The 24,270-nt window shown below is 41.0% G+C and overlaps 1 protein-coding gene across 2 annotated transcripts in view; it reads right to left on the bottom strand.

Annotated features, from left to right (window-relative positions):
- The window catches only part of LOC114050186 (calpain-8-like), a 118,982-nt gene that overhangs the window by 65,203 nt on the left and 29,509 nt on the right, over positions 1-24,270 (bottom strand). For both annotated transcript variants that reach the window (XM_027871814.1, XM_027871813.1), the window contains exons 3-5: positions 2,743-2,861; positions 2,295-2,428; positions 960-1,128 (exon numbers count right to left, since the gene is read on the bottom strand). In XM_027871814.1, coding sequence (XP_027727615.1) covers positions 960-1,128; positions 2,295-2,428; positions 2,743-2,861 — 422 coding nt within the window. The remainder of the gene's footprint in view (positions 1-959; positions 1,129-2,294; positions 2,429-2,742; positions 2,862-24,270) is intronic.

The following is a 24,270-nucleotide window of genomic DNA, read 5'->3' as shown; positions in this document are numbered from 1 at the left end:
AGAGAGAGAGAGAGAGAGAGAGAGAGAGAGAGAGAGAGAGAGAGAGAGAGAGAGAGATAGCTTGCCAGAGTTGTCATACTTAGGAAAAAGGAGAATATTTTATTTTTATTTTATCCACTTCTGAAATAAGTAAGTTGTTACCTGAGCAATGGTCTACTTGACTAGGTAGAAACTTAGAGGTGATGAGAGAAAGGTATTATGGGGGGAAAGCAGGCACAAGAAAGGAGTGTACAGCAGCTAAGAAAAATGGTAGATGGTACAAACAATATTACAGATCTAGTTTCTATAACCCTCATTTAGTTACTCTTCACTCCCTTTCCTGGGAGGTCATGACTCCCAGTTTAAAACATAATTCCCCAGAAAGACTTTCAATCAGAGATCTCAAAACTAACACCATCATATATTGAATCTCCTCAGAGAATTGTAGGTTTAGAGTTGAAAGGGATTTCTTAAGAAACTGAGGCTGAGAAAAAAGAAGTAACTTACCCAAGGCCACACTAACAGTAAGTATTAAAGCTAGGAGTTGAACCCAGGTCCTCTGCCCTCAAATCCAGTGATCTCTCCAATCTACCATGCTGTCTCCCATCTAACACACAGAGGAAGGGAAGTGAATTCCCCAATGTCACTCAGCAAGTGAGTCGCATTGGTAGAGACAGGACTCAGGGATCATGATCAGTTATAGAATATAAACCTCTAGGGTTCAGAGATTAAAAACAAAAAGCAAATGACAACAGTCCTAGATACTCTGATAAGAACGACCATTCCCAATCCCATCCACTCACACAGGTCTTAGAACAGAATAAGATCTTCCTAGGAATAAATCTGGGTACCACTAATAAACTCTAATTATATTCATCAGGGCAGATATTGTGCTACCTACCAGCCACAGCTCAAAGCATTCTCCCACCCCCCAACCCACTTTTTTTTTCCCCATTCAAAGGGAAACATTCCTGGCTCACATCGATGGAGCAGCCAAGCAGTGACCCAGAGCGCAAAGCCTTCCTGATGATTTGATACAGATTGGATGGGGCCTTCTTCAAATCATAAAACTCTGAGATTCCTCCAGTGAAGTCTTCAAATCCCTCCACTGTGGACCCACCTGCAAGAGCTTCATAGGACCCATTGAGCCTGCAGGAAAGGAAAGGAAAAGAATAAAGTGTACTGCTTCTAATCTTTAGACATTAGCTAATATCCAGATAGCATCTGCTATAATTAGAGGACCCCAAGAGGAGGGATCTCTCCTTCAGAGGATGCATGGGTAATGGTGTTTTGTGGAGGTGATGAACTTAAGGGAAACCACTCAGGAAAATGTGGCTTTAAAGACCTAGAATTCCAACTCAGGCATTACTCCAATGGGGAGGTCAGCAGTTTGCCAGGGCTGAAATTCATACGATTTGACATAAATACTGTGGGCTCATTTCAGAGAACTAATGGCCATTCCTTTCCAGAGGCAACCCATCATCTTGCTTGTGCTTTCAGCAATTCTGTCTTCCAGTCAAATTGGAATCTCCATTGAAGCGAAACCTAAAATTCTGCAGGGGAGAAAAGTTGGGAAGTGACTGGAGCAGGAACCTCAGGAGCTATAACTAGGGCAGATGAGCTGAGGCAGGAGAACACAACTCTTGGTTTAAACAAGAAAAACTGCTAACCTGCTTGGGTTGGCAGAAGAGTTGCTGAGCAAAGGGCGGAAGTTTCATCAGTTGAGTCAAGGGGCCATTTATTGTTATTTATTATCATTCATCTTTCCTCTAGTGGTTTATAAGGACCAAAGTACTTAACTTGGAGTTTATTAGCTCTATGTCAGCCCTGTTATCCCTATTAAAAGAGAAGGAAGCTAAGAAATAGACAGGTTAACTGATTTGCCTGAGGTCACACAGTCATCAAGTGGAAGAATTTAGATTTTAACTCATAGGCCAAGTGTGAGGTTAATTTAGATTACTCAAAGCAGCATGCCATAGTAGACAGTGTATTGGACTCTGGGTCTGGAAAGTCTGAGTTCAAATTCTATCTCTGGCACTTAGCAGCAGTATGACTATAGTCAGGTCACTCAATCTCTCTAAGCTTCAATTTCCTCAACTGTAAAATGAAGAGGCTGTGCTCCAGGACTTCTGAGATCCTTTCCAGCTCTAAATTCATGATCCTATAAAGCTTATTGGTTCTCTCACTCAAAGGAGTTCCAGGTACCAGAAAGCAAAGCCTAGATAGCACCTTAAATAGGGACCTGTGTAGAGCTTCATTATAGAAGTACAGTGGTCATCTTGAAGTCCCCTGAACCCCAAACTTCCCCCACTTACTTGGCATAGGCCTTTTCCAGCAGGGCACTCCAGAACTCTCTGCCTTCTTCGGAGTGAAGGAATAGCAAATTCCCATTTCTGGTGGGTAGCCTATCATCAATGACCACATCCACCCATTCTCCATACTGCCAGAACTGGAGGATAAGAAATCCAGAGTCTGGTCATAGAGGGTCAATGGGGAGGTTGATGGAACAGAATGATGTCTATCTACCAAGAACACATCATTTCCAGAGAATTCAGAGTAAGGATTTTATACTTATTTTGTACACATTCCCCTACCCAAATAGATTATAGGTAAGGAACCATCTCATTCAATTGCAGAGCTCCTCCATTGACTTAAATTGTTGGGGGTTTTTAAGAAATGAATGAATGAATGGACTTTGCCACTGATGACATCAAACTGGGGGTGGGAAAAATGGTGTTAAGGGCAATAAACAAGTCGTAGTACCTGAAAATGAAAGATTCCTGCATAGTTCTTCTGGAAGCTCTGATCCTTGGGGACCACTCGGTAAAGGAGCTCTTCATTCAAGGTCAAGGAAGCAATGGCTGCCAGGAGCCAGCAGTCACCTGCACAGTATCATAGGACACATCCATTGGTCAAGTCAGGCCTATGGGGTTCCCTTGGAGGTGCCACCACCTCTTTTTATTTACTACAAGACCAAGTTGCAAATCACACTTTGATGATGAAGATTCTCCCTTTTCCTTCTATTTCAGCATCCTATACGACCAGTTCTGAATTCTAAGAAGCTTTTGCTTATCTCCTAATAGTGTGTGGATTATCCAAGATCCTTGGGTGTCTTTCAGGCCTCCCACTAATTCCTACCATACTTCGAGGAGAGTGTAGATAGAGAGAAAACAGATGAGACTCAAAGACTATTGGACTCCTCCTCAGCAATTCTGATAAAAATTTGGAGGTATAGCAATGTTGGAACAATTGTTGAGAATGGGATCTGGAAATTATCTTATATATCAATTGTCTTTCAGTTCAAAACAAACAACAAAATCCCACATTCTTTGCTAAGATTGACCTTTTCATACTCATAAAAGGTAGTGGCCTTAAAACCCTGTTAGGTACAAGTCTGGGTACCACCGATAAATTGCCAGGACAGTGAGACGCAATGATACATGTCACTAGTCCCTGCTACTGGAGAAGGCTGAGGCCGGTAGATCACTTGCACTCAGGAGTTCCAAGCTGCACTAGGGTTAAAATCAATCAGGTATCCCCATTAAGTCTAGCACCAATGTGGAGAGCTAGGGGGAGTGGGTCACTAAGCTCCCTAAGAAGGCAAACTGGGCCAGGTCAAAAATGGAGCAAGTCAAAAATTTCCATGCCAGTAAGAAATGGGGTTGGGCCTATGAGTGGCTGCTGCACTTGCAGTCTGGCCTAGATAGAGAGACCCACTCTCAAAAGAATACAAAACCTTATGACATGAGAGCTATCCATTATCCTTTTCCCCCATGATCACAGATAACAAAGAGCTGACATACAGCATGTGGTAAATTATTTTCCTTTATATAGCATTTCTAAATTTCTCACAACAATTCTGAGGCTTCATTTCTTATAATACTCCTGGGATTTAGGGTCACACTAAATGATTCCCCTTTTCCAAAGGAAGAAAACAAAGCAGAGAAGGGTTAGAATCACAGGATGTTCAAGCTGGAAACTATTTCACAGATCATATAATCCAACCCTTCATTTTATAAATAAAGAAACTGGGGCTCAGAGAGGCCCCATGAGGCCCAGGGATTGTGGGAAAGCCAAGAATCAAACCCACAGTTCCAGAGTCCTACCATATTGTACTTTCTATGACATCACATGCTGTCATCATCTTTGAATGACATGAAAATCATATGGAAACTCACAAAAGCCTACAAAATACATCATCCTGGTACAAACTAGTGATATACTCAATCAATAAACCAATCATTATTTACTAAATATCTACTACCTACCATGCTCTATGCTAGGCACTGGGGATACAAATACAAATTAAAAAGCAATCCCTACTCACAAGGAGCTTATATTCTAATGGTGGAGAAAACAAAGAGATAGATAGATAGATGGATAGATGGATAGATAGATAGATAGATAATAGATAGATGATAGAGGTATATGTATGTATGTGTGTACATAGATATAAACTTAGCAAAATTATAAATAAATACAAAGTAGTTCATTATTAAGTAGTTGTTTAGTTGTTTTCAGTCAAGTCTGATTCTTTGTGATCCCTTTTGGGGTTTTCTTGACAAAGACACTGGAGTGGTTTGCCATTTCCTTCTCCAGCTCATTTTAAAATGAGGAAACTGAGCCAAATAGGATTAAATGACTTTCCAGGGTCACACAGCTAATAAGGATCTGAGGTCAGATTTGAATTCAGGTCTTCCTGACTCCAGGCCCTCTATCCACTATACCACCTAGCTGCCCCTTTATAGGTAACTACTTGGTATTTATTTGTATCTCTCTACATATTTACTGTCTTCTTCATTCAATGTAAGTTCTTTGTGAGCAGAAATTGATTCACTCTTTATATTTGTATCTTCAGCTGCTAGAACTTAAAACAAACTTCTGCGTTTCACAGTTAAAGAGGTTGCTAGGTGGTGTGTTGGTAGTGTGTTGGATACAAAGCCAGGAAGACCTGAGTTCAAATCCAGCCTCAGTTCAAATCCTATGCTCACACTACCTGTGTGGCCCTGGGCAACTCACCTAACCTCTTTCAGCCTTAATTTTATCTCAATTGGAATTTAACAAAAGGGGAAACTGAGAAAAATATTCACGAAAGATAACATTTATTAGCAGAGGCATGCTACCTGTCAATAAGTGGGTCAATGGATTGCCTCCATTTATGCCAAAGACCACAAGTAAAAGTTCAGTTCACCTTATACAGGTTTGGGGGAGTACAGAACAAAGAACAGAACAGGGTAGATAACAACATGAGATTGAGGGAACACAATTAGTTACAAAGGTGAGGGGAAGGGCACAACATGATTGGTTGGAAGATTGGTAACGGGGGTTGGCAATACCCTTTCTTCTTCTCTCATGAGACTAAGACGTGCTCATTGTTTGAGTATAGGTACAAGATAGCGGCCCAACCTTTTGGATCCACAGCAAACCAGACATCCTTGAAGGATAGCTTGGTGGCTAAAAGATATTAGGCCCAACTCTCTCATGTTCACACACATTCCTCAAGGTGAACAAAATTCCTTGAGGCAAGACTGGATCAGTGATTAGCAGGAGAGCTGGATTTCTAAAATTAACCCATTACAAGCCAGCTGAATTCTGAACTAAGATCAGAGACAAAGAACTATGACTTAAGCAACTACAGGAGAAAAGCAGTTGGGAGACAAAATCAATCACTTGTAAATAAGATGAATAAATAAATGATGGAGGATCATTTTTAATCTTCTCAGTTTCCTCATCCATAAAATGGGAATAATAATAGCACCTACCCCAGAGTTGTTGTTAGAATCAAATGAGACCATATATGCAAAGCACTTTGTAAATGCTAGCAATTATTTACTCTTGTCATTAAAACCCTTCCCAGTCTGGCTCCAGCATATCTATCCTAGACTCATTAAACATACTTTGCCCTTTACATACTCTGATCTAATCACACTGGCCTTCTTGAGGTCCTTTGCACATGATATTCCATCCCCCATCTCCACATCTTTGCAAAGGCTATCTCTCAAGCTTGGAATGCACCGCCTCCTCACCTCCATTCCTTCTGAATTTCTTGTTGTTCGGTCATTTTTCAGTCATGGCTGATTCTTTGTGACCCCATTTGGGGTTTTCTTGGCAAAGATACTGGAGTGGTTTGCCATTTCCTTTTCTACCTCATTTTACAAATGAGGAAACTGAAGCAAACAGAGTTAAGTGACTTGCCCAGGGTCACACAGCTAGTAAGTGTCTGAGGCCAGATTTGAACTCAGAAAGATGAGTCTTCCTGACTCCAGGCCTGACGTTCTATCCAACGCATCACCTAGGTGCCCTCTGAATTTCTAGTTTCCTTCAAAATGCAACTCATGTAACACATCCTACATGAGAGTTTTTGTGATACTCTAAATCTTCCCCTCCACTCCCCTACCACCACCTGGCCTTGGATTTGCTTTATATTTATTTTGCATTTACTTATATACACATGTATTGTTTCCTTCAATAGGACATAACCTCCTTGAGGTGAGGGACTGTCTAGTTTTTGTCTTTGTAATAAATGATATTGGCAATCGATTGATTGAAACACACACGCCAACATCCTGGACAGAAAGTTGAGTTGTCAGTGTGATATGGTAAAAAGAACACTGACTGGAACCAGAGGAATTGGGTTCAAATCCTGACTCTGCCCTTACTACCTCTGTGACCTTGAGCAAGCCACTTAACTTCTGTGGTCATCACTTTCCTCCTCAATGGAATGAGAGGGCGAGATTAGGTACTATCCAAAGTTCCTTCTGCCAATTTGAATCTATGTTCTATGTATTCAATACATTTTTTCTTTTAAAATTTGTTGGAGCAAATTACACTGTGCCCATTTTTTATCTGCTCAGCTGTACATGTTATCTAACTCAATAGATGGTAAACTCCTTGAAGGAGGAAAATGGAAGAGAAGAAGCATTTATTAAGTGCCTACTATGGGCCAGGCACTGTGCTAAATGTTTTTACAAATACTATCTCTTTTGATCCTCACAGCAACCCTGGGAGGTAAATGCTATTATTAGCCCCATTTTATAGATAAGGAAACTGAGGCAGACTGAAGTTAAGTGACTTGCCCAAGGTCACACAGCTAGTAAGTGTTTCAGGCTGGATTTCAGTTCAGGTCTTCCTTAATCCAGACCCATCACTCTATCCACCTTGGCACCTGGCTGCCTCTGAGGTCAAGGAACTCTTCATTTTTGTCTTTGTAGACAATCAACAAAACAATAAATCAAGCCCTGATTGTTAGCCACATTGAAAATTTAACAATCGGCTTTTATCAGTTTGGGCTGACTCCAACACACCCCTATATCTCAACCAATATCAGGGCAGCTTCACTGAACTTCACAGTCCCTCACTTATGTGGGACCATGTTGCCCAAGAGAAGCAAAGTGAGTTAAGCCAAGTACTTCTGCAAGAGGACTTTCTCACCAAGAGGATGTGGCTGGAGGGCAGTTGGATGGAGCCCAGGCCTGGAAACCAAGCATCTTGGGTTCTCTTTTCTGTTCTGCCACTGACCTGATGAGGCCCCAATGCTCAGTGTTCATCTTTGCCACCCCCACCTCTTTCCTTCTGAGTTACCTCCTGATAGTACCAATCCAAAGTGTTTTTATGATGCCCTGGAAGTTATATAGGGCCAAAGACCTGTGGTGCAACTCAACTACTCAGTGCTGATGGAGTTACAATGATTAGTGATAAGGATATGATCCTAGAGAGATGGGCTGAACACTCCCATAGTGTTCTCAATAGACCATCATCAATCAGTGCTGAAGCCATTGACCATTTACCTCTGCTTTAGTCAAATTTCCAACTGAAGAAGAGTTTTGAATGCTATTAGGTTCCTTTCCTGAGGCAAAGCACCTGATCCTGATTCTATTACAGCTGAGATTTAAAAGGGGGGAGGGTTTCACTGCTCATACAAAAGCTGACTGAAATTTTCCAAGTTATATGGCAAAAAGAGGTTATCCCCCAGGAGTTCAAGGATGCCTCCATTGCCCATCTCTATAAAGGTAAACAGATTCTCCTGTGACATTCTTAGGGTGGGGAGGGTCTCTTAGTCGTTACTGGCAAGATTCTTGCCAGAGTCCTCCTTAATGGGATGATCTTTCACCTGGAAGATGGTTATCTTCCTTGAGAGCCAATGTGGCTTCAGGAAGGACTTATGAATGGTTGATATGGTGTTTGCTGCCCAGCAACTCCAGGAGAAATGCCAGGAGCAGAACAGAGGTCTGTACACAATGTTTGTCGATCTGACCAAGGCCTTTGAGACTGTCGGTCATGAGGGCTCATGGAAAATTATGTCAAAATTTGGGTGATCAGAGTTCATCAGTATTATTCACCAGTTTCATGATGGCATGCTTGCCTGGGTTCTGGATAATGGACGATGCTCTCACACTTTCCCAGTCACCACTGGAGTGAAACAAGGCTGGCTGTGAACTTGCTCCCATGCTTTTTAGCATGATGTTTTCAGCCATGTTGTCAAATGCCTTCAGTGAGGATGAACACAGCACTGCACTGATGATCAATTATTTAACTTGAAAGGGCTACAAGCCAAGACTAAAATGGAGGGAGAGTTTGTGTATGATTTTTTATTCACAGATGATTGAGTACCCAATGCAGCCTCTGAAGCTGAGATGCAACAAAGTATGGATCAATTTTCCTCTGCTTGTGCTAATTTTGGCCTAACAATTAACATTAAGAAAACACAGGTGCTCCACCAGCCAGCACTACGCCATCCATACGTGGAACCATCGATTACAGCAAGTGGAGAAGTTTTGAATACTGTGGTTAAGTTCACTTACCTTGGCAGTGTGCTTTCCAGGGATGTACACAATGATAATGAGGTTGACTCATGCATTGCCAGAGCTAGCTCAGTGTTTGGGAGACTTCAAAGGAAAGTGTGGGAGAGAAGAGGTAGTAGAATGACTACCAAACTGAAGATCTACAGGGCTGTTGTGTTGACCTTATTGTTGTATGCCTGTGAAACCTGGACAGTGTAACCGCACCATGCCAGGAAACTGAATCACTTCCATTGGAATTGTCTTAGGAAGATTCTAAAGATCACCTGGCAGGATAAGATTGCAGACACTGAGGTCCTTTCTCAAACTAAACTGCCAAGCATTCAAACTCTACTGCAGAGAGTGCAACTCCAATGGGCTGGCCACGTTGTTCAAATGCCAAAGGTATGCTTGCCTAAAAAACTATTTTACAGAGAACTCACACAGGGCAAGCACTCACATGGTGGTCAGGAGATACAAGGACACTCTCAAGGTCTCCCTGAAGAACTTTGGAATTGATTGTGTGATGTGGGAGCCACTGGCACAGGACCACCCAGCATGGTTGATCCTCATCAGAAGGTGCTGTGCTCTATGAGGAAAGCAAAATTGAAGTAGCTCAAAAGAAACACGAGATGCTCGAATTTAGAGAATCCACTCCAAACGTTTACATGGACTTTTTGTGCCCGACCTGTGACAGAGCACTCCAAATTCATATTGGTCTGATCAGCCACGGTTGGACACACTGTGACTTGACTCTAACATAGTGATGTCATTTTGGTCCTCTTCGAGAGCGAAGGCCAACAACCAGCCAACCAACCATGGATCCTGCAAGTGCACAGTTGTTTGCATGTGGTCTCCCCCATTAGAATATGAGATCCTGGTGGGTCGGGCCTGTGTTTTTGCCTTTATTTGTATCTCCATTGCTTAGCACAGAGCCCAACACATGATAAGTACTTCAATGCTTGTTGACTGACTGACTGATTGATTGGCTGGCTGCTACCCCTGCCTCTGGAGAGCTGCTAGCCTGTTTGTAGGTTCAACTTTCCACTGGAAAGGATCAGAAAGATCAGACAAAATTCTGTGCTGACTATTGCCCCAGTTCCTTTCCTCAGAACATTTAGAAACAAACCCCTGGTAGGGAATACTATTATCCCCAGCTAATGAGGAGGATGAACACGGAGCAATGGGACCTCATCAGGTCAGTGGCAGAACAGGAAAGAGAACCCAAGATGCTTGGTTTCCAGTTCTGGGCTCCATCCAACAGCCCTCCAGTCACATTCCCTTGGCATTACCATTCAATGCACAGCAAAAAAATATTCTTCAATTGCTGACACGCTGACATCAAACAAGGCTTACCAGCTGGAAAGGAGTTTAATTTTCTTTTCATCTGGTCCACTACTGACATTTCTCAAAATCTGCCCTGCTCTTTCAGCAAGCACTTAGGCTCTGAAGGGTTGTACAGGGCATGCTGCTAGATCCCTGCTGGTTAGTGTCTGAGATGAGAGTAAGGTAATAAGACTGATTCTTTAATAAACACACCAGAATTCATACATACAAATGAGTGTTGGCCCTGTCACGGAAGTCACCTTGGGAGAATAAGGCACAGTGGTGGCAAATCTTTGATGTAGAGTGGAAATAGCCTTGGATGTAAGAATAAGATGCTCTGGGCTTAAGTCCCAGCTCTTCCATTTACTAGGGGAAGATGTAATTGTGGTCAAGCCTCTTTAACACTTGGTTTTCTCATCTATAAAATGGGCATAATAATTCTTGTACTGTTTACCTCACTTTGTTGACCTTAGGCAAGAACTTAGTAAGCCATGAAACATTATTTAAAATTTACAATTATTGTTATTATTATGTTCATCCTATGAGGACGGATTTAATATTTGGAACTAAACACAAGTCATTCAGAGTTAACTCTGGTAAGATGAGGGACCAATAACAGTAAGCATGTATTAAGTACCTACTAGGCACTAGGCACCAGACTAAGAGCTGGGAAACAAAGACAGTCCTTGCCCTCAAGGGGTTTACATTCTACTTGGGGGAAACAATATATGCCTATCTGAAATACACAAAAATAAATACAAACTAACTTTAATGGGGGTAGGGGAAACACTAACAACTGAGGGAAGTGGTAGCAGGAGCTAAACCTTAAAGGAAGCTAGGGATTTTAAGAGCCAAAGTTTAGAATTAAAGGAGAATCTTCCCGGGATCAGGACAGTCTGAGCAAAGGCTAAGAGGAAGGCACTAGCATTTCATGAATGGGGAACAGCAAATGGGCCAGTTCCATTAGAACGGAGCGGGTATGGGAGAGTGATGTGAGATCAATCTGGAAAGATAGGTTCGAGCCTATCTTTGACTTTAAATAGAAATAGAAGAATTTCTATTTTGTACTAGAGCAATGAGCAAGGAAGTGGTATAGTCAGAACTGTGCTCTAGGAATATCTATCAGGAAGCTGTGTGTAGGATGTCTTGAAGAAAGGACAGCCTGGAATCAGGAAGACTAATTAGGAGGCTACTGCAATAGTCCAGGCAAAAGGCCATCAGGGTCTTAAAGAAGATGGCCGTTGCATGAGTAGAAAGAAGGGGACAGATATGAGAGATGCTGTTCGGGATGAACAGACCAAAGTTGGCAACTGATGAGAGAGAGAGACAGAGACAAAGAGAGAGACAGAGAGAGACAAAGAGACACAGAGAGAGACAGAGACAGAGAGAGAGAGAGAGAGAGATCAAAGATGATTCTGAGGTTGTGAACCTGGGTGACTGACTGAAAGGATGACAGAGCCCTTAACTGAAATAGGGAAGTTAAGAAGAGGGGTGGATTTTAGGAGGAAGACTATGAATTCTGTTTTGTGCATGTTGAGTTTAAGATGCCTATGGGAAATTAAGATGGTCCAATTGATATACAATCTAGCTTCCACTAGAGCTATATCAGGGACAGCTAGGTGGCATAGTGGATATTGTACTGGGCTTGAAGTCATAAAGACCTGAGTTCAAATAGAAAAGCCTAATGGCTGGCCTAATGACCGGACTTGGACTCAGGAAGACTCATCTTCATGAGTTCAAATCCAGGCTCAGACACTTATTAGCTATGTGATCTTTGGCAAGTCACTTAACCTTGTTTGCCTCAGTTTCCTTATCTGTCAAATGAGCTGGAGAAGGAAATGGCAAACCACTCCAGTATCTCTGCCAAGAAAATACCAGATGGGGTCACGAAGAGTCAGACATGATTGAAACAAGTGTACAACAGCAAAATCTGCAGATTTGGGAGCCATCTGCATAGAGATGACATCTGAACCCATGGAAGGTAATGAGATCTCCAAGAAAGGCACATCGAAGGAGAAGAAAGAGGTCAGGACAGAGTCCTATGGTATACTCACATACAGAAAACCAATTGGGTAATACTATTTTTCTTATCAAAATGAGGTGTACCGATGAAGTCTGTCAGCCTTAAAGTAGGGTATAAATGTGACCTACTACTACTCTTGGTACCTCCACCACCACCGCTGCCGCCACCACCACCAATTTTAATTATGTGCATGTGATTTAAACTAGATCTGAAAGGAATTCTAAAATTGTGCTGAAAATGTTTTGAGCAATAGCAACTGTTACTGACATAAGCATATATCCTTACAAGGGGACTACTTTGAAAGGAACAACATTCATTTGGCTGTAAACAATTTAATGTATTTCTTTAGTGTTCAAAACTTCTTTATAGACAGAGCTCATACATCTTTCCCTTCCTCTCTTATCAGACTCTTCCATGCATCTTGTACATAGAACCATAAGATCATAGTTCTAGAGTTGTAAGCAACCTCAAAGATCATCTATTCCAAACTCTTCATTTTAAAAATGAGGAAAGTGGAGACCAGGAAGGTCTCCTGAGAGGCAGCAGAGTAGATCAGATGGGGCATTGGGCTTGGAGTCAGAAAGACCTGGGTTCAAGTCCTGACTCAAATGCTTACTAGCCATATGACCATGGACAAGTCACTTAAATGATTTGTACCTCAATTTCCTCATCTTTAACATGACAGTATTAGCATCAGTGGTCTCTGAGGTCACTTGCCCAAGGTCACACAGGGAGTAAATGTCAAGAGGCAGGATTTGAATCCAGGTCCTCCAGTATCTGTATCTATTATACCATACTACTACGTTCAGCACTATTATATAGGATTCATAGAGTTTTCCATCATTAATTCCATTTCATGCTGATCACTGTTTTATTTTCCCTCAGCATCTGTGTTATACAGTTTTGACTATGGTATTGAAAATATTGATTTATACTTATTTCATATGAATTTTTCTTAATGTTATTTTAAGAGTACTCCTGATATTAATATGTCTATTTTCCATGAGTTACCTTACCAAGCACGTGTTTACCAGAGTGAGCCCATTTGCCAAAAAGAGCCAGTGAGGAGTCTGCAGTGAGCTAAAGTCTTGCTCACTCCCATATGCCTTTGCTGGTGTTCGCTGACTGACCTTACTGCGCTGTTCCTCACCCCCACCCCCACCCCCCCACACACACACACAAAACTGGCCCGAATCAGCCTTGTGGTCAACTGTTCCTGCAAAACATCCTGCTTCTGTGTCCCTGGGAAAGATTGTCCATTCTCTTTCCCAACCTCTCCCTGAACCTCCCCTTTGTGATTTTCAAGCATAAATCTTCCATGCCTTTCCTGAGCTGTGGACTCCATACCTTATACTGGGGGCCTCAGCACTAGTGTCTGATTTTCCTCCTAATCAAACTTTTCTGCTTTCAACCCAGATTGGACTGCTCTGCATTTTGAGGGGTGGGCTTTGCCCCGTTGACATTGTAATCATAATGGGCTTTTATCTCATATATCATATGCCAAGCACAATGGTGAATGGACATAGCAGGTACTCCATAAAGGAAATTAATGTAGTTCATGATTGTTTAAATGAAAATATTCACATTTCCCCTGATATTTTGCCATCATTTGGAATCTCCACTTACGGTTAAGGATATAAACAAAAGAACTGAAATGGGAGGCATGGGATATTTTCCAATCACAGCCAGAATGAGAACTCAAAGTGGCTTTCTTACATGATAAGCTCTTAGCAGGAGCACCCTCCCCCAACCATTTAGCTTACTCCCTACAACAACAAATTCAGGGCCATATACAACTCTGTGTTCTAGAGGAGATGCCAGCATATAGTGAGAGTTTGAACTAGATGTCCTTAAATATCCCTTCCAACCAAAAAGTCTGATTCCAAATAGGTGCTAAAAACAAGAAATACTTTTTAATAGTGATGTTGACATGGTCCATGCCCCCAAAGAAATGTCTAATCTATGTGGACATAAGGCATACAATCATAAACATAGAAATAATGAAAAGAAGGCACATGAAAAGGATGACATGAGCCTCCTCTAAGTGCTATAGGAAGGTGCCATGTTTTTGCCTTTCTTTTGCATAGCACCTTGCTCATAGCAAGAACTTAATAAATGCTTATTGAGTGATGATAGGAACTCAGTGGAAGATTATCCTTGCTAAGAGTGCTTCCAGGCAGCAGAATCAGCTCCTTGGCTGATAAGAGACAGTTCCCTCTATCTTCCCAATGATCTTCTCAAATGTTCAAATGGATCTGTGATTTCAGCTATTCAGAAATTCCCTCCACAGTGCAGATCAACATCATCCATTCCAATTCTTTTCCATTCCTCCCAGAAGTTCACCACATTATCCTCACTTTCTTCTGAAATGAGTATGAGCGAAACAATCAGGCTGTCCACTGTCATCCCTTATTCCTGTCTTGTAACCAGCCCATCTTCTCTTCCTGTTATATACTACTCTTGAATGACACCTTTTATGCTTATTCTTCTTTAAAGTTCCGTATTTCTTATATTTGAAACCCTATTCATATCCAACAGGCACCTCTACATTGCCTTCCATATAATGTTTATTTTAAATTCTCTGGAGACAGTTGTATTCTGTGTCTCACCGGCATATAGCAACGCTGGTAAAACATCTGTACTAAAAACAGTACAGTCTTTGCTTTCGTGAGTTTAGGGTCATCAAAGGAGGCTGTAATTTCTTGAAAAAAATCCAACCCACCCTCATCCTTCTGTTCAACTCTGGACCCAACTTGTCCATCTGTTCTCTTCCCCAGATGTACATACTGATGGATGAGCTTGGTAAGTTATACATCCAAATGAAATCTTGGCAACACCCATCCTTCATCCATTTGGTCTTTCCTATGTGGATGGTCAGGCTAAACTCCTTTGAGTAATTACAGCTACATCCCAGGAGACTCTGCAGTGTCCTGGATACAATCAGTATGATGTCAAGGGCAGAAAAGAGCATCTAGAGGACCTCACCATGCACAGGGAATTACTCTTTAGCCTGGACTCTGCAATGAATCTCTTCTATCACAATGGTGAGCATCATCGGTGAGTGTACATCTCCTTGTTTTCTGCCTCATCTGATGTATATTATCAGGTGGTTGTTAAATAAGGTAGGAGACTAAGGAAGCTGCCCTAACCTCCGGTATAAAGATAATGAAAATAAGTCACCCTACACAAGGGATATACGCATATACACATATATGCATACACATGCATATGTCTAGATACACACAGAAAGATATACAAAGAGGGTTTGCTTGGCTCACAAAATATAGTTGTCAAACACAGGGCAAGGATACTAAATAAGACCCAAGAGAAGTTGTAGTCAGTAAACAGGCTCTGACTACCTCTCTCTATTTCCCCACAGTAACAAACATCCCAGGTTCTAATCTCATAGAAGTAGAAACAGATCCCTGCTGCCCACATATTAACTTAGAAAAGCACAAATTAACATTTTCTCTGTTGTATTTTTATTTATTTCATTAAATATTTCCCAATTACATTTTAATCTGGTTCACCTGGGAGTTTTGCAGTTGTTTTCAGCCTCTAGTTTGATGCCTCTGTTCCAAGGAGCCTGGAATGGTTGGTCATACATGGTGGCATATCCAGAACGAATCAAGCACAATAAATCCTATTGGAACAAGGCCTAGGGAATCATAGGGACCCAGACTCGAGAAATCATCTAATCCAATCTTCTCATTTTATAGATGAGGAAACTGAGATCCAGAGAAACAAAATTATTTTTGCTCCAGGTCACACAGATAGCCAACAGAGAACTGGTATTTGAACTCAGATCCTGGGAGTGTAACTCCTTTTCCCTTTGTCACTAGAAGTCTTTTTTGGAACCTAATCTAAGCCCATATGAAAGGCTCTGCTGGCATCCAGACTGTTTACTCTTCCTCACACAGCACAGCCCAGACAAAGAGAAATGCATCCTTGAGGGGCATCTCCTGCTCCTAATTAGTAAAGATTAGTAGTCATAGTGTCAACACTGGTTTAATCCATTGACCTTATTACAGCCTCTGCAGTTCAAGGATTAAAGCAGCTAGCTCTCTGAGTTCCTGAAGCCTACAAATGTATGTGTGAGTTAAATGAACTAAAAAGAACTGGAAATAAAGTGGGTTCTCATTGATTAAAGAGTGACTGAATAAACCATGTTATATCCAAACTATCTTTTCAGGCTTATTACATATAACTCCCCTTCACATACTTGACAGTCCAGCCAAAATGGTGTACGTGGCAGTCTGTTTCCCATCTCTCTACCTTTGTACAGTTCATCCCTCATGCCTGGAATGCCCTCTTTCCTTTCAGAATCCCTAGCATCCTCCAAAACTCAACTCAAGCACCACTTCCTACATGAGGGCTTTCTCTGATCTCCCCAGTCAATAGTACCCTCCTCTCCAAATTATCTTCTATGTACTTTTTTATCTTGTCCTTACTTCTCTGAGCACGGGTTGTTTCCCTCTAATAGAATGTAAGCTCCTTGAGGCCAGAAATGGTTTTATTTTTGTCTTTGTATCCCCTAGCACCTGCCATAGTACCTGGCACAGAGTAAGGATTTAATAATGCTTGGTGATCAACAGATGGATATAATGGGATATTATTGCACAGTAAGAAAATATCAATATGAGGAATTCAGAGAAACATGGGAAGACTTGTGTTAACAGATGCAGATTGAAAAAAGTAAAGCCAGAAGAACAATATCAACAACTACAATAATATAAATGAGAAGATCCTTAAAAGGAAGCCAGGCTCTAAATAACTAAAAAACAAATACTGACCATGGTTAATGTAACATACTTCCCTCCTCTCAGCAGAGATGCAAGGTCTTTGAAGGCAGAATATTGCTCATATTATCAGAGGTAGTATTTATATCCACTGTTTTTACTTAACTGTTTTTCTATGTTACAAAGAGGAAGTCAATTTAGATGGGTAAGGAGAGCAGAACACATATTCATAAATAACCATAACATAATAATAATAGCATTTATATCATACTTTAAGGTTTGCAAAGTACTTTACAAATGTTATGTACCTCATTTGATCCTCACAAAACCCTATGAAGTATCGGCTATTATGATCCCCATTTTACAGATGAGGAAACTGAAGCAGATAGAAGTTAAGTGACTATCCCAGAATTACACAGTTCAGAAGTGTCTGAGCTTTTAAGTCAAGTCTTCTTGACTCCAAGCCCAGTGTTCTAGCCACTGCACTGTACTACCTAGCTGCCTATTAAATCAAAGTACATTAAAACTTGTTTTTAAAATAAAGTAAAAGGTGGCCCATGATGCTTGCTGCTAAATCCTAAAGTCAATAGGTTCAATGAGGGATTGGTTGTTGTCCTTCATTCTCAGAGAACCAAAATGACATCGGTATGTTAGAGTCAAGTTATGGTGTGTCCCACTGTAACTGATCAGACCAATATGAGCTTAGAATGCTCTACCACAGGTCAGGCACAAATAGTCCATGTGAACATTTGGGGTGGATTCTCTAAATCTTCGCATCTTACATTTCTCTTGAGCTATTTCGATTCTGCTTTGTTCATAGAGCACAGCATCTTCTCTAATGAAGGCAAACCATGCTGCGTGGTCCTGTGCCAGTGTCTCCCACATCAAACAATCAATTCCAAAGTTCTTAAGAGAGACCTTGAGAGTGTCCTTGTATCGCTTTTTCTAACCACCAAGTGAGCGCTTGCCCTGTGTGAGCTCTTCATAAAATAGTCTTTTGGGTAAGCATATGTTTAGCATTCAAACAAAGTGGCCAGCCTATCAGTATTTCACTCTCTGCAGTAGAGTTTGAATGCTTGGAAGTTTAGTTTGAGAAAGGACCTCAGTGTCTGCAATCTTATCCTGCCAGGTGATCTTCAGAATCTTTCTAAGACAACTCCAGTGGAAGTGATTCAGTTTCCTGGCATGGTGTGGTTACACTGTCCAGGTTTCACAGGCATACAACAATAAGATCAACCCAACAGCTCTGTAGATCTTCAGTTTGGTAGTCATTCTACTACCTCTTCTCTCCCACACTTTCCTTTGGGGCCTCCCAAACACTGAGCTAGCTCTGGCAATGCATGAGTCAACCTCATTATCATTGTGTACATCCCTGGAAAGTATACTGCCAAGGTAAGTGAACTTAACCACAGTATTCAAAACTTCTCCATTTGCTGTAATCGATGGTTCCACATATAGATGGTGTGGTGCTGACTGGTCTAGCTCTTTCACTAATTAGCTATGTGATCTGGGGTAAGTCACTTCACTTCTGGGCCTCATTTTCTCCATCTGTAAAATGAGGGGTTTAGATCAGATGATCTCTAAGTTCCCTTGCAGCTCTAATGAATATTAACAATGCTAGGTGCTGTTTCCTAGAATGCATCATTCCTTGACATCACAGGTATCTGAAGGCCATCGGGGTCTATGAAACCATGCTCTAATAGGACAAAGGTAATATATAGAGGAAATTCTATCAAATAACCCCATATCAAAGACCAGCCCTGGAAATTACTGGTATTTTTCTGAGCAGTGGCACTGTGACTCATTTGTGGCATCTATTATTTTTATATCCCCAAAATAACTCCTTTCAAAACTGGGCCACATAATAAAGAGCACTAAGTAATCCACTTTCTAGGCCCCCCACAGGTCAGCCTTGCACCAAAGCTCCCTGGTTCCCATGGTGATGCGGAAGGCTCTTCTCAGGCACTGACAGTCAGGTAGGGACAGCCCAGTGGGACCAGGAGGCAAACTCATTTGAACATTTGGATGAAGATGATTCTGTGTCAGGGGAGGACTTCAGCTTCCAGGGAGTTACTGAGTTACCGCACAGAGAATTAATGCAGTTAGAGCAGACAAAGAAGAAAAAGGTTGACAAGTTATCTTTGGATCAGAGGCCTTCTTGGTTGACCTTCTGAGTTACCATTTTAAAATCCCGTTTACTGTTGAAAGAACTTATTCTGATTATTTCCAAGTTGTTTGTTGTTTGGTTTTTCCAGTTATTCATAATGCTGGCCAGGTCAATTCTCATCTAATTTCTGCCACTGTCTAAGGAATAAAGTTCAATGTCATGAAACTCCACTTCTGGATTTCCTGCTTTTTAGTGTTATAAACCACACCCTTAGCACTAAAGGGAGGTGGAAAATCCTTAGGAGAAGATTAGAAAAAATGGATTTGATTTACCCAAGGGATAAGTCACTAAATAAATATATTTGTGGCTTATGTAAATACATCTTAAGCCAGTTTCAGGGGAAAGTGCTTCACTTACTGAGTTTAATTATAATGTCTTTTGTGATTCAAAATTATGATGAAAAACTGGAACCACAAGATCTAACGTAGAAATAATTGAGTGTAGGAGCTGTGTTGTATTCAGCTAACAAAGAGGAGTTGTATTGTATGGAATTAACTCCAGTCCTGGTGGAATTCACTGTGAATATTTAAAGAAGAGATACACCCTCAGTATCCTTAAGGTCTGTTAACTGGGTTCAAAGTTTGCAACCTTCAGCATTAAGTCTTCCTCCCCAAAAGTGATTGAGTTATAGAGTTGGGGCTGGGTTTTATAGACCAGAGGTTTCTCTATTAAAACAGAAATGTAGGGTCTTAACTACTATAATGGAAGACAATAAGGATTCCTTGGGACTTGGAGTTGGGCAGTGGGGGAATGAGGAGGGCCTTTAATCAAAAATTGTCATGGAGCATTATAACTGGAAATAAGGTTAGAGATTAGCTAAATCAAGAGAAAACAAGAGTAAACAAGCGTTAGAGAGGTCAGATGACTTGTCCATGACACACAGTAAGCTAGTGGTAGAGACGTGTTTAGAATTCAGGTGTCTTGACTTTAGGTCCAATCCTCTTCTCATTATACCAACAAAGAATTATGGTGGACTTCATATATCCAGGTGGAATAGGCTCATGCTGGGAGGGAAATAAGGAATGAAGAACTAAAAGACGTTTTTCAAAAGATGCCACGATGGTCACACAGTCAGAGTAATCTTCAACTCACCATAATGCAGATGACCCTCAAAGCTAAAACTTTATCCCCAACCACAGAATAACAGAACCTCCAAGCTGGAAGATAATTCAGAGGCCACCTGGCCCAATGAATAACAAACCCCTCTCTACAACATGTATGGCAAGTGGCCATCCAGCCTTCACTGGAAGACCCTGATGACGGGAACATACCACCTCTTCTAGCAGCCCTTTCCCACTTTTGGACAGCTCTAACTGGAAGGCAGTTGAAGCTGCATGGGCTGCCATTAAGCCTAAATTTGCTTCTCGTAAGCCCCAGTCATTACACCCAGTTCTAAGGTCTGAAGCCAAGCTAATCCTTTCTCTATACAAGTGGTGTTAAACCCAAATAGAAACAGGGCCACTAAACCCTACATAACGATTCCTGCAGGCCATATATCAACTTAGAAAACTATGTATGTTTACATATTTCTTTTTTGCTACATAATACCCTTAATATGTGAAGACAACAATCATGTATCCCTCCATTGTCATCTCTTCTTGGCTAAATATCACGTCTTCAACCAAACCTCATATGACAAGAATTAGAAGCCCATAATTTTTCTCCAGATGATCTCTAACTTCTCAATAGCTTTCTTAAAACTGGGCTTACAAACAGAATTAGACACTATGCTCTAGATGCAGTCTCAACAGGGCACAGTTCAACAATACTATCATGTCCCTAGTCAATTAAGCAAGCAAGTATCTATTAAGTACTAACTATGTGCCAAGCACTTTGTTTCCCCAAAGACAACGCCTGCATACACAAAGACAACAAAAGAAACAATCTCTACTCTCTTACTGTTCTTCAGTCATTTAGTCATGTTCAACTCTTCATGACCCTATGGACCCTAGCATGCCAGAAACTTCTATCTTCCACTGTTCTCTAGAAGCTTACATTCTTTCTTCAAATTTTTTATTTATTTTATTCTGAACTTAAGAAATAAAACAAGCACTTCCATAATATGGTAGAATAGAAAAAAAGATGATGAAACTGCAAATCTCTTACGTACAACTTGCTATTTTCTTTTAAATATATAATAAAGTTATCATGTAACTTTCTTTTATTTTCCTTTTTTTCTTCCCTCCCCCCATCCTAGAGATGGCATTAGACACAAATATATACATGTATTTGTGTATATATGTATAAAACCATTCTATATACTTTTATTTATCAGTTCTTTCTCTGTATGTAGATAGTGTCTTCCTTCATATGTCTTTTGTAGTTAATTTGGGTATTTATAATAGTCAAAATGACTTAATCGCTCAAAATTATTTTTAAAACAATATTATTGTTACTATATACAACACTCTTGGTTTTGCTCATTACATTCTAATGGGGCAGACAACAAGTGCAGACAGGATTGATATAAAGAAAATAATTTAAGTCAGTAAGGGAGGGAAGGTAGTAGCAGTTGGGGGGAGGGCCAGAAAAGGCTTCTGGTACTTAAGCTGGGTCTTGAAGAAAGAAAGGAAGGATTTCTAGGAGGCAAAGGTAAAGAGGGATTGCATTCCAGGCAGAAGAGAATGAGATCAAGACACTGTGAGGGGTTGGCTTGTCAACAAGAAGGGCCACCTCATTCTCAGAGACTGGGGGAATTGAGGGATGAGGTCAAGGTGTTTTGAGATGAAAAGGAGAAAAGGAAGCTCTTGGCAAATGACCTCAATTTTCTCAATAAAATAAGAGGAGCAAACCTCAGCTAAGGGAGTGGGGAGAAGGGAAAGTTAGAAAGAAATAAGAGAAAAATTTGAAATAGTTTCTATGGAAAGTGAGATAGGGAATCATTTAGTGAAGAATAAAAGGATTGCCTTGCTGTAGAGAGGGCCCAAATGAAGTTGAATAACCTGAATTTAGAGTGTGTCCAGTTAGCATGGTTGTATTATTTCCTCCAAATCCATTCAGCAACAGAGTAGGAGTGGAAGAACCAAATGGTAGGAATAGTCTAGGGCTAGGGTTTAGCAAGGGATAGAGGAGAAAGGACAATGGAGTGAAAGATTATCCAGTAGATGACTGTATAAAGTTGAATAGAATAAAGATCTGGAAGAGAAGAATGTGAAATCAGGGCTTAGATTCTTACAATCTAGCCACTGCTGAGATTCTTACAATCTAGTCAATAGCTCACAGATGCTCAGATTCCTTAAGACTTTGGCTAATATGGTGGATCTTTAATAAACCTTGTTTTTGGCTGAAAAAAAAAAGAATGTAAAATCAGAGCAGGGTGATTGGGTGAATAATAAGAGGTAGAGGAACTGGAGATCAAGATGAGGGTGAAGCATAGGTCTAGGAGGGGTAAGGCTTAGGAAGAAATGAAATAATAGGAGGGTATGGTCAGATCGAGAAAAGGCAGAGTTCTTCATTAAGGAAATGAGACACCTATGGAGCAATGCAATTGAGCAGGTAAATATCAAAATGAGTGGCTAAGGGGGAATAAGGAGTAGTCCTAGGCACTGTGATTTTTTTAAGGCAGCCTAAGATTGTGTTAGCCCTCTTGGTCATTATGTCACACTACTATCTCATATTTAGTTCACAGTCTGCTAAAGACCCCCAGGCTTTTTTATTTTCAGATGAACAGGTCTAGCCATACCTCACCCATCTTGTAAAGTCAATTCTTTGAACTCAACTATAAAGTCATAAAATCTTAGATTTGAAAATGAAGGAGACCCACAAGGTCATCTAATACAACTAATTTATTTTACAGATGAGGAAACTGAGGCCAAGAAGGGTTCCATGACTTGCACAAGATCACAAAGATCCTAAGTGGCAGAGCAAGGATTCAAACCCAAGTCCTCTGACAATAAATTCAGTACTCTTTCTATTTCACTGTTTCATCTTTTTACATACAATCCCTTGAAATTATTTGTCTTCCTTGATTTTAAACTTCCTGCTCACTGCTTCCCGTCCTTCCATTTTCCCCCTTACCTCACTCTTCGTAAACCTGCTCTTCAGCCCCTCCACTGCACTCTGTTTTTCCAATCACCTCAATTTTCACCTCACTTTTCCCCTTTCACAGTCCTGGCTTGCTGGTGACCAGTCAGTTCAGCTATACACTATTGAATCCCTTGTTCTCCCACGATCTGCCTTCCTTATTCACACCCCTGTTCTACTTGCTGAATATGCCCAGTGGAGGTCATACCACCATGATAATTAAGTCCAACATGTTATCTAACCTCAACTGAGCTTTCGCTGCTACCTGGTAAAACTTTGATGCTTGCTTCATTGACTCTCTACCACTTCAATCAGCAGCTCTTCCAAAACTTCTCTTCTCTCTTCAAGCCTCCAATGCTTCCTTCACCCTTTCCTTCTCAATAGATGTCCTTGCCTTCCATATAGCTCATCCTTCGTGAGCTCCCTCTTTTCTTAACTCCATACCTCCCTATGGTTTCACCCATCATCCCTTTTATTCAAATCTCTGAGGAATACGTGGCACTTTTCTTTGCCAAGACCATGCCCTCTACTGGTGCCGTACAAAGATCATATCTTTTCCCATCTCCAAGAGTTCATACCTTCCATCATTCCCTTTTATGTTTAATCTCTCCCTATTTACTGGTTCTTTCCCCACTACCTACAAAAATTATCATGACTATCCCATTTAAAAAAAAACTGCACTTGATCCTTCTCCCACCCCTTATTCTCCCAAATTTCTCCTAATTCTCTCTCCTTTATATTTCTATCACTATCAAGCTTCCAGAAAGAATTATTCACACTTGCTGCCTCCATTTACTCACTATTGACTCACTTCTTAATCCCTTGCAATCTACTATTTGGCCCCACCATTCAAATTAAAATGCTCTCTCCACGGTAGCCAATGATATCTTGGCTGCCTTTCCCCAGTCTTCACCCAGATGTCATCCCCACTGCCTTACATTTGTGCAGGCCATCTCCCATGCCTAGAATCCATTTACTCCATTCTTCTGCCTATTGAAATCTTTCTTTTCCTTCCAAACAAGCCAGGCTCCATCTCTTCCACGGAGCCTTTCCTCTAAGTGATCCATTGATTTAGAGTTGGAAGGAACCTGAGAGGACATCTAACCCCACATTTTATAGTTGAAGAAACTGAAGACCAGAGAATTAAGTGATTAGCTCAAGGTCACAAAGGCAGTGATAATGGCAGGATTTGAACCCAGATCCTCTGATTCCTAATTCAGTTCTCTTTTCACTGTA

This window comes from Vombatus ursinus, unplaced genomic scaffold (genome assembly GCF_900497805.2).
Source record: "Vombatus ursinus unplaced genomic scaffold, bare-nosed wombat genome assembly UNPS02014798.1, whole genome shotgun sequence".
In the NCBI taxonomy this organism is placed as follows: domain Eukaryota; kingdom Metazoa; phylum Chordata; class Mammalia; order Diprotodontia; family Vombatidae; genus Vombatus; species Vombatus ursinus.
This window is presented reverse-complemented; position numbering and strand designations above follow the sequence as displayed.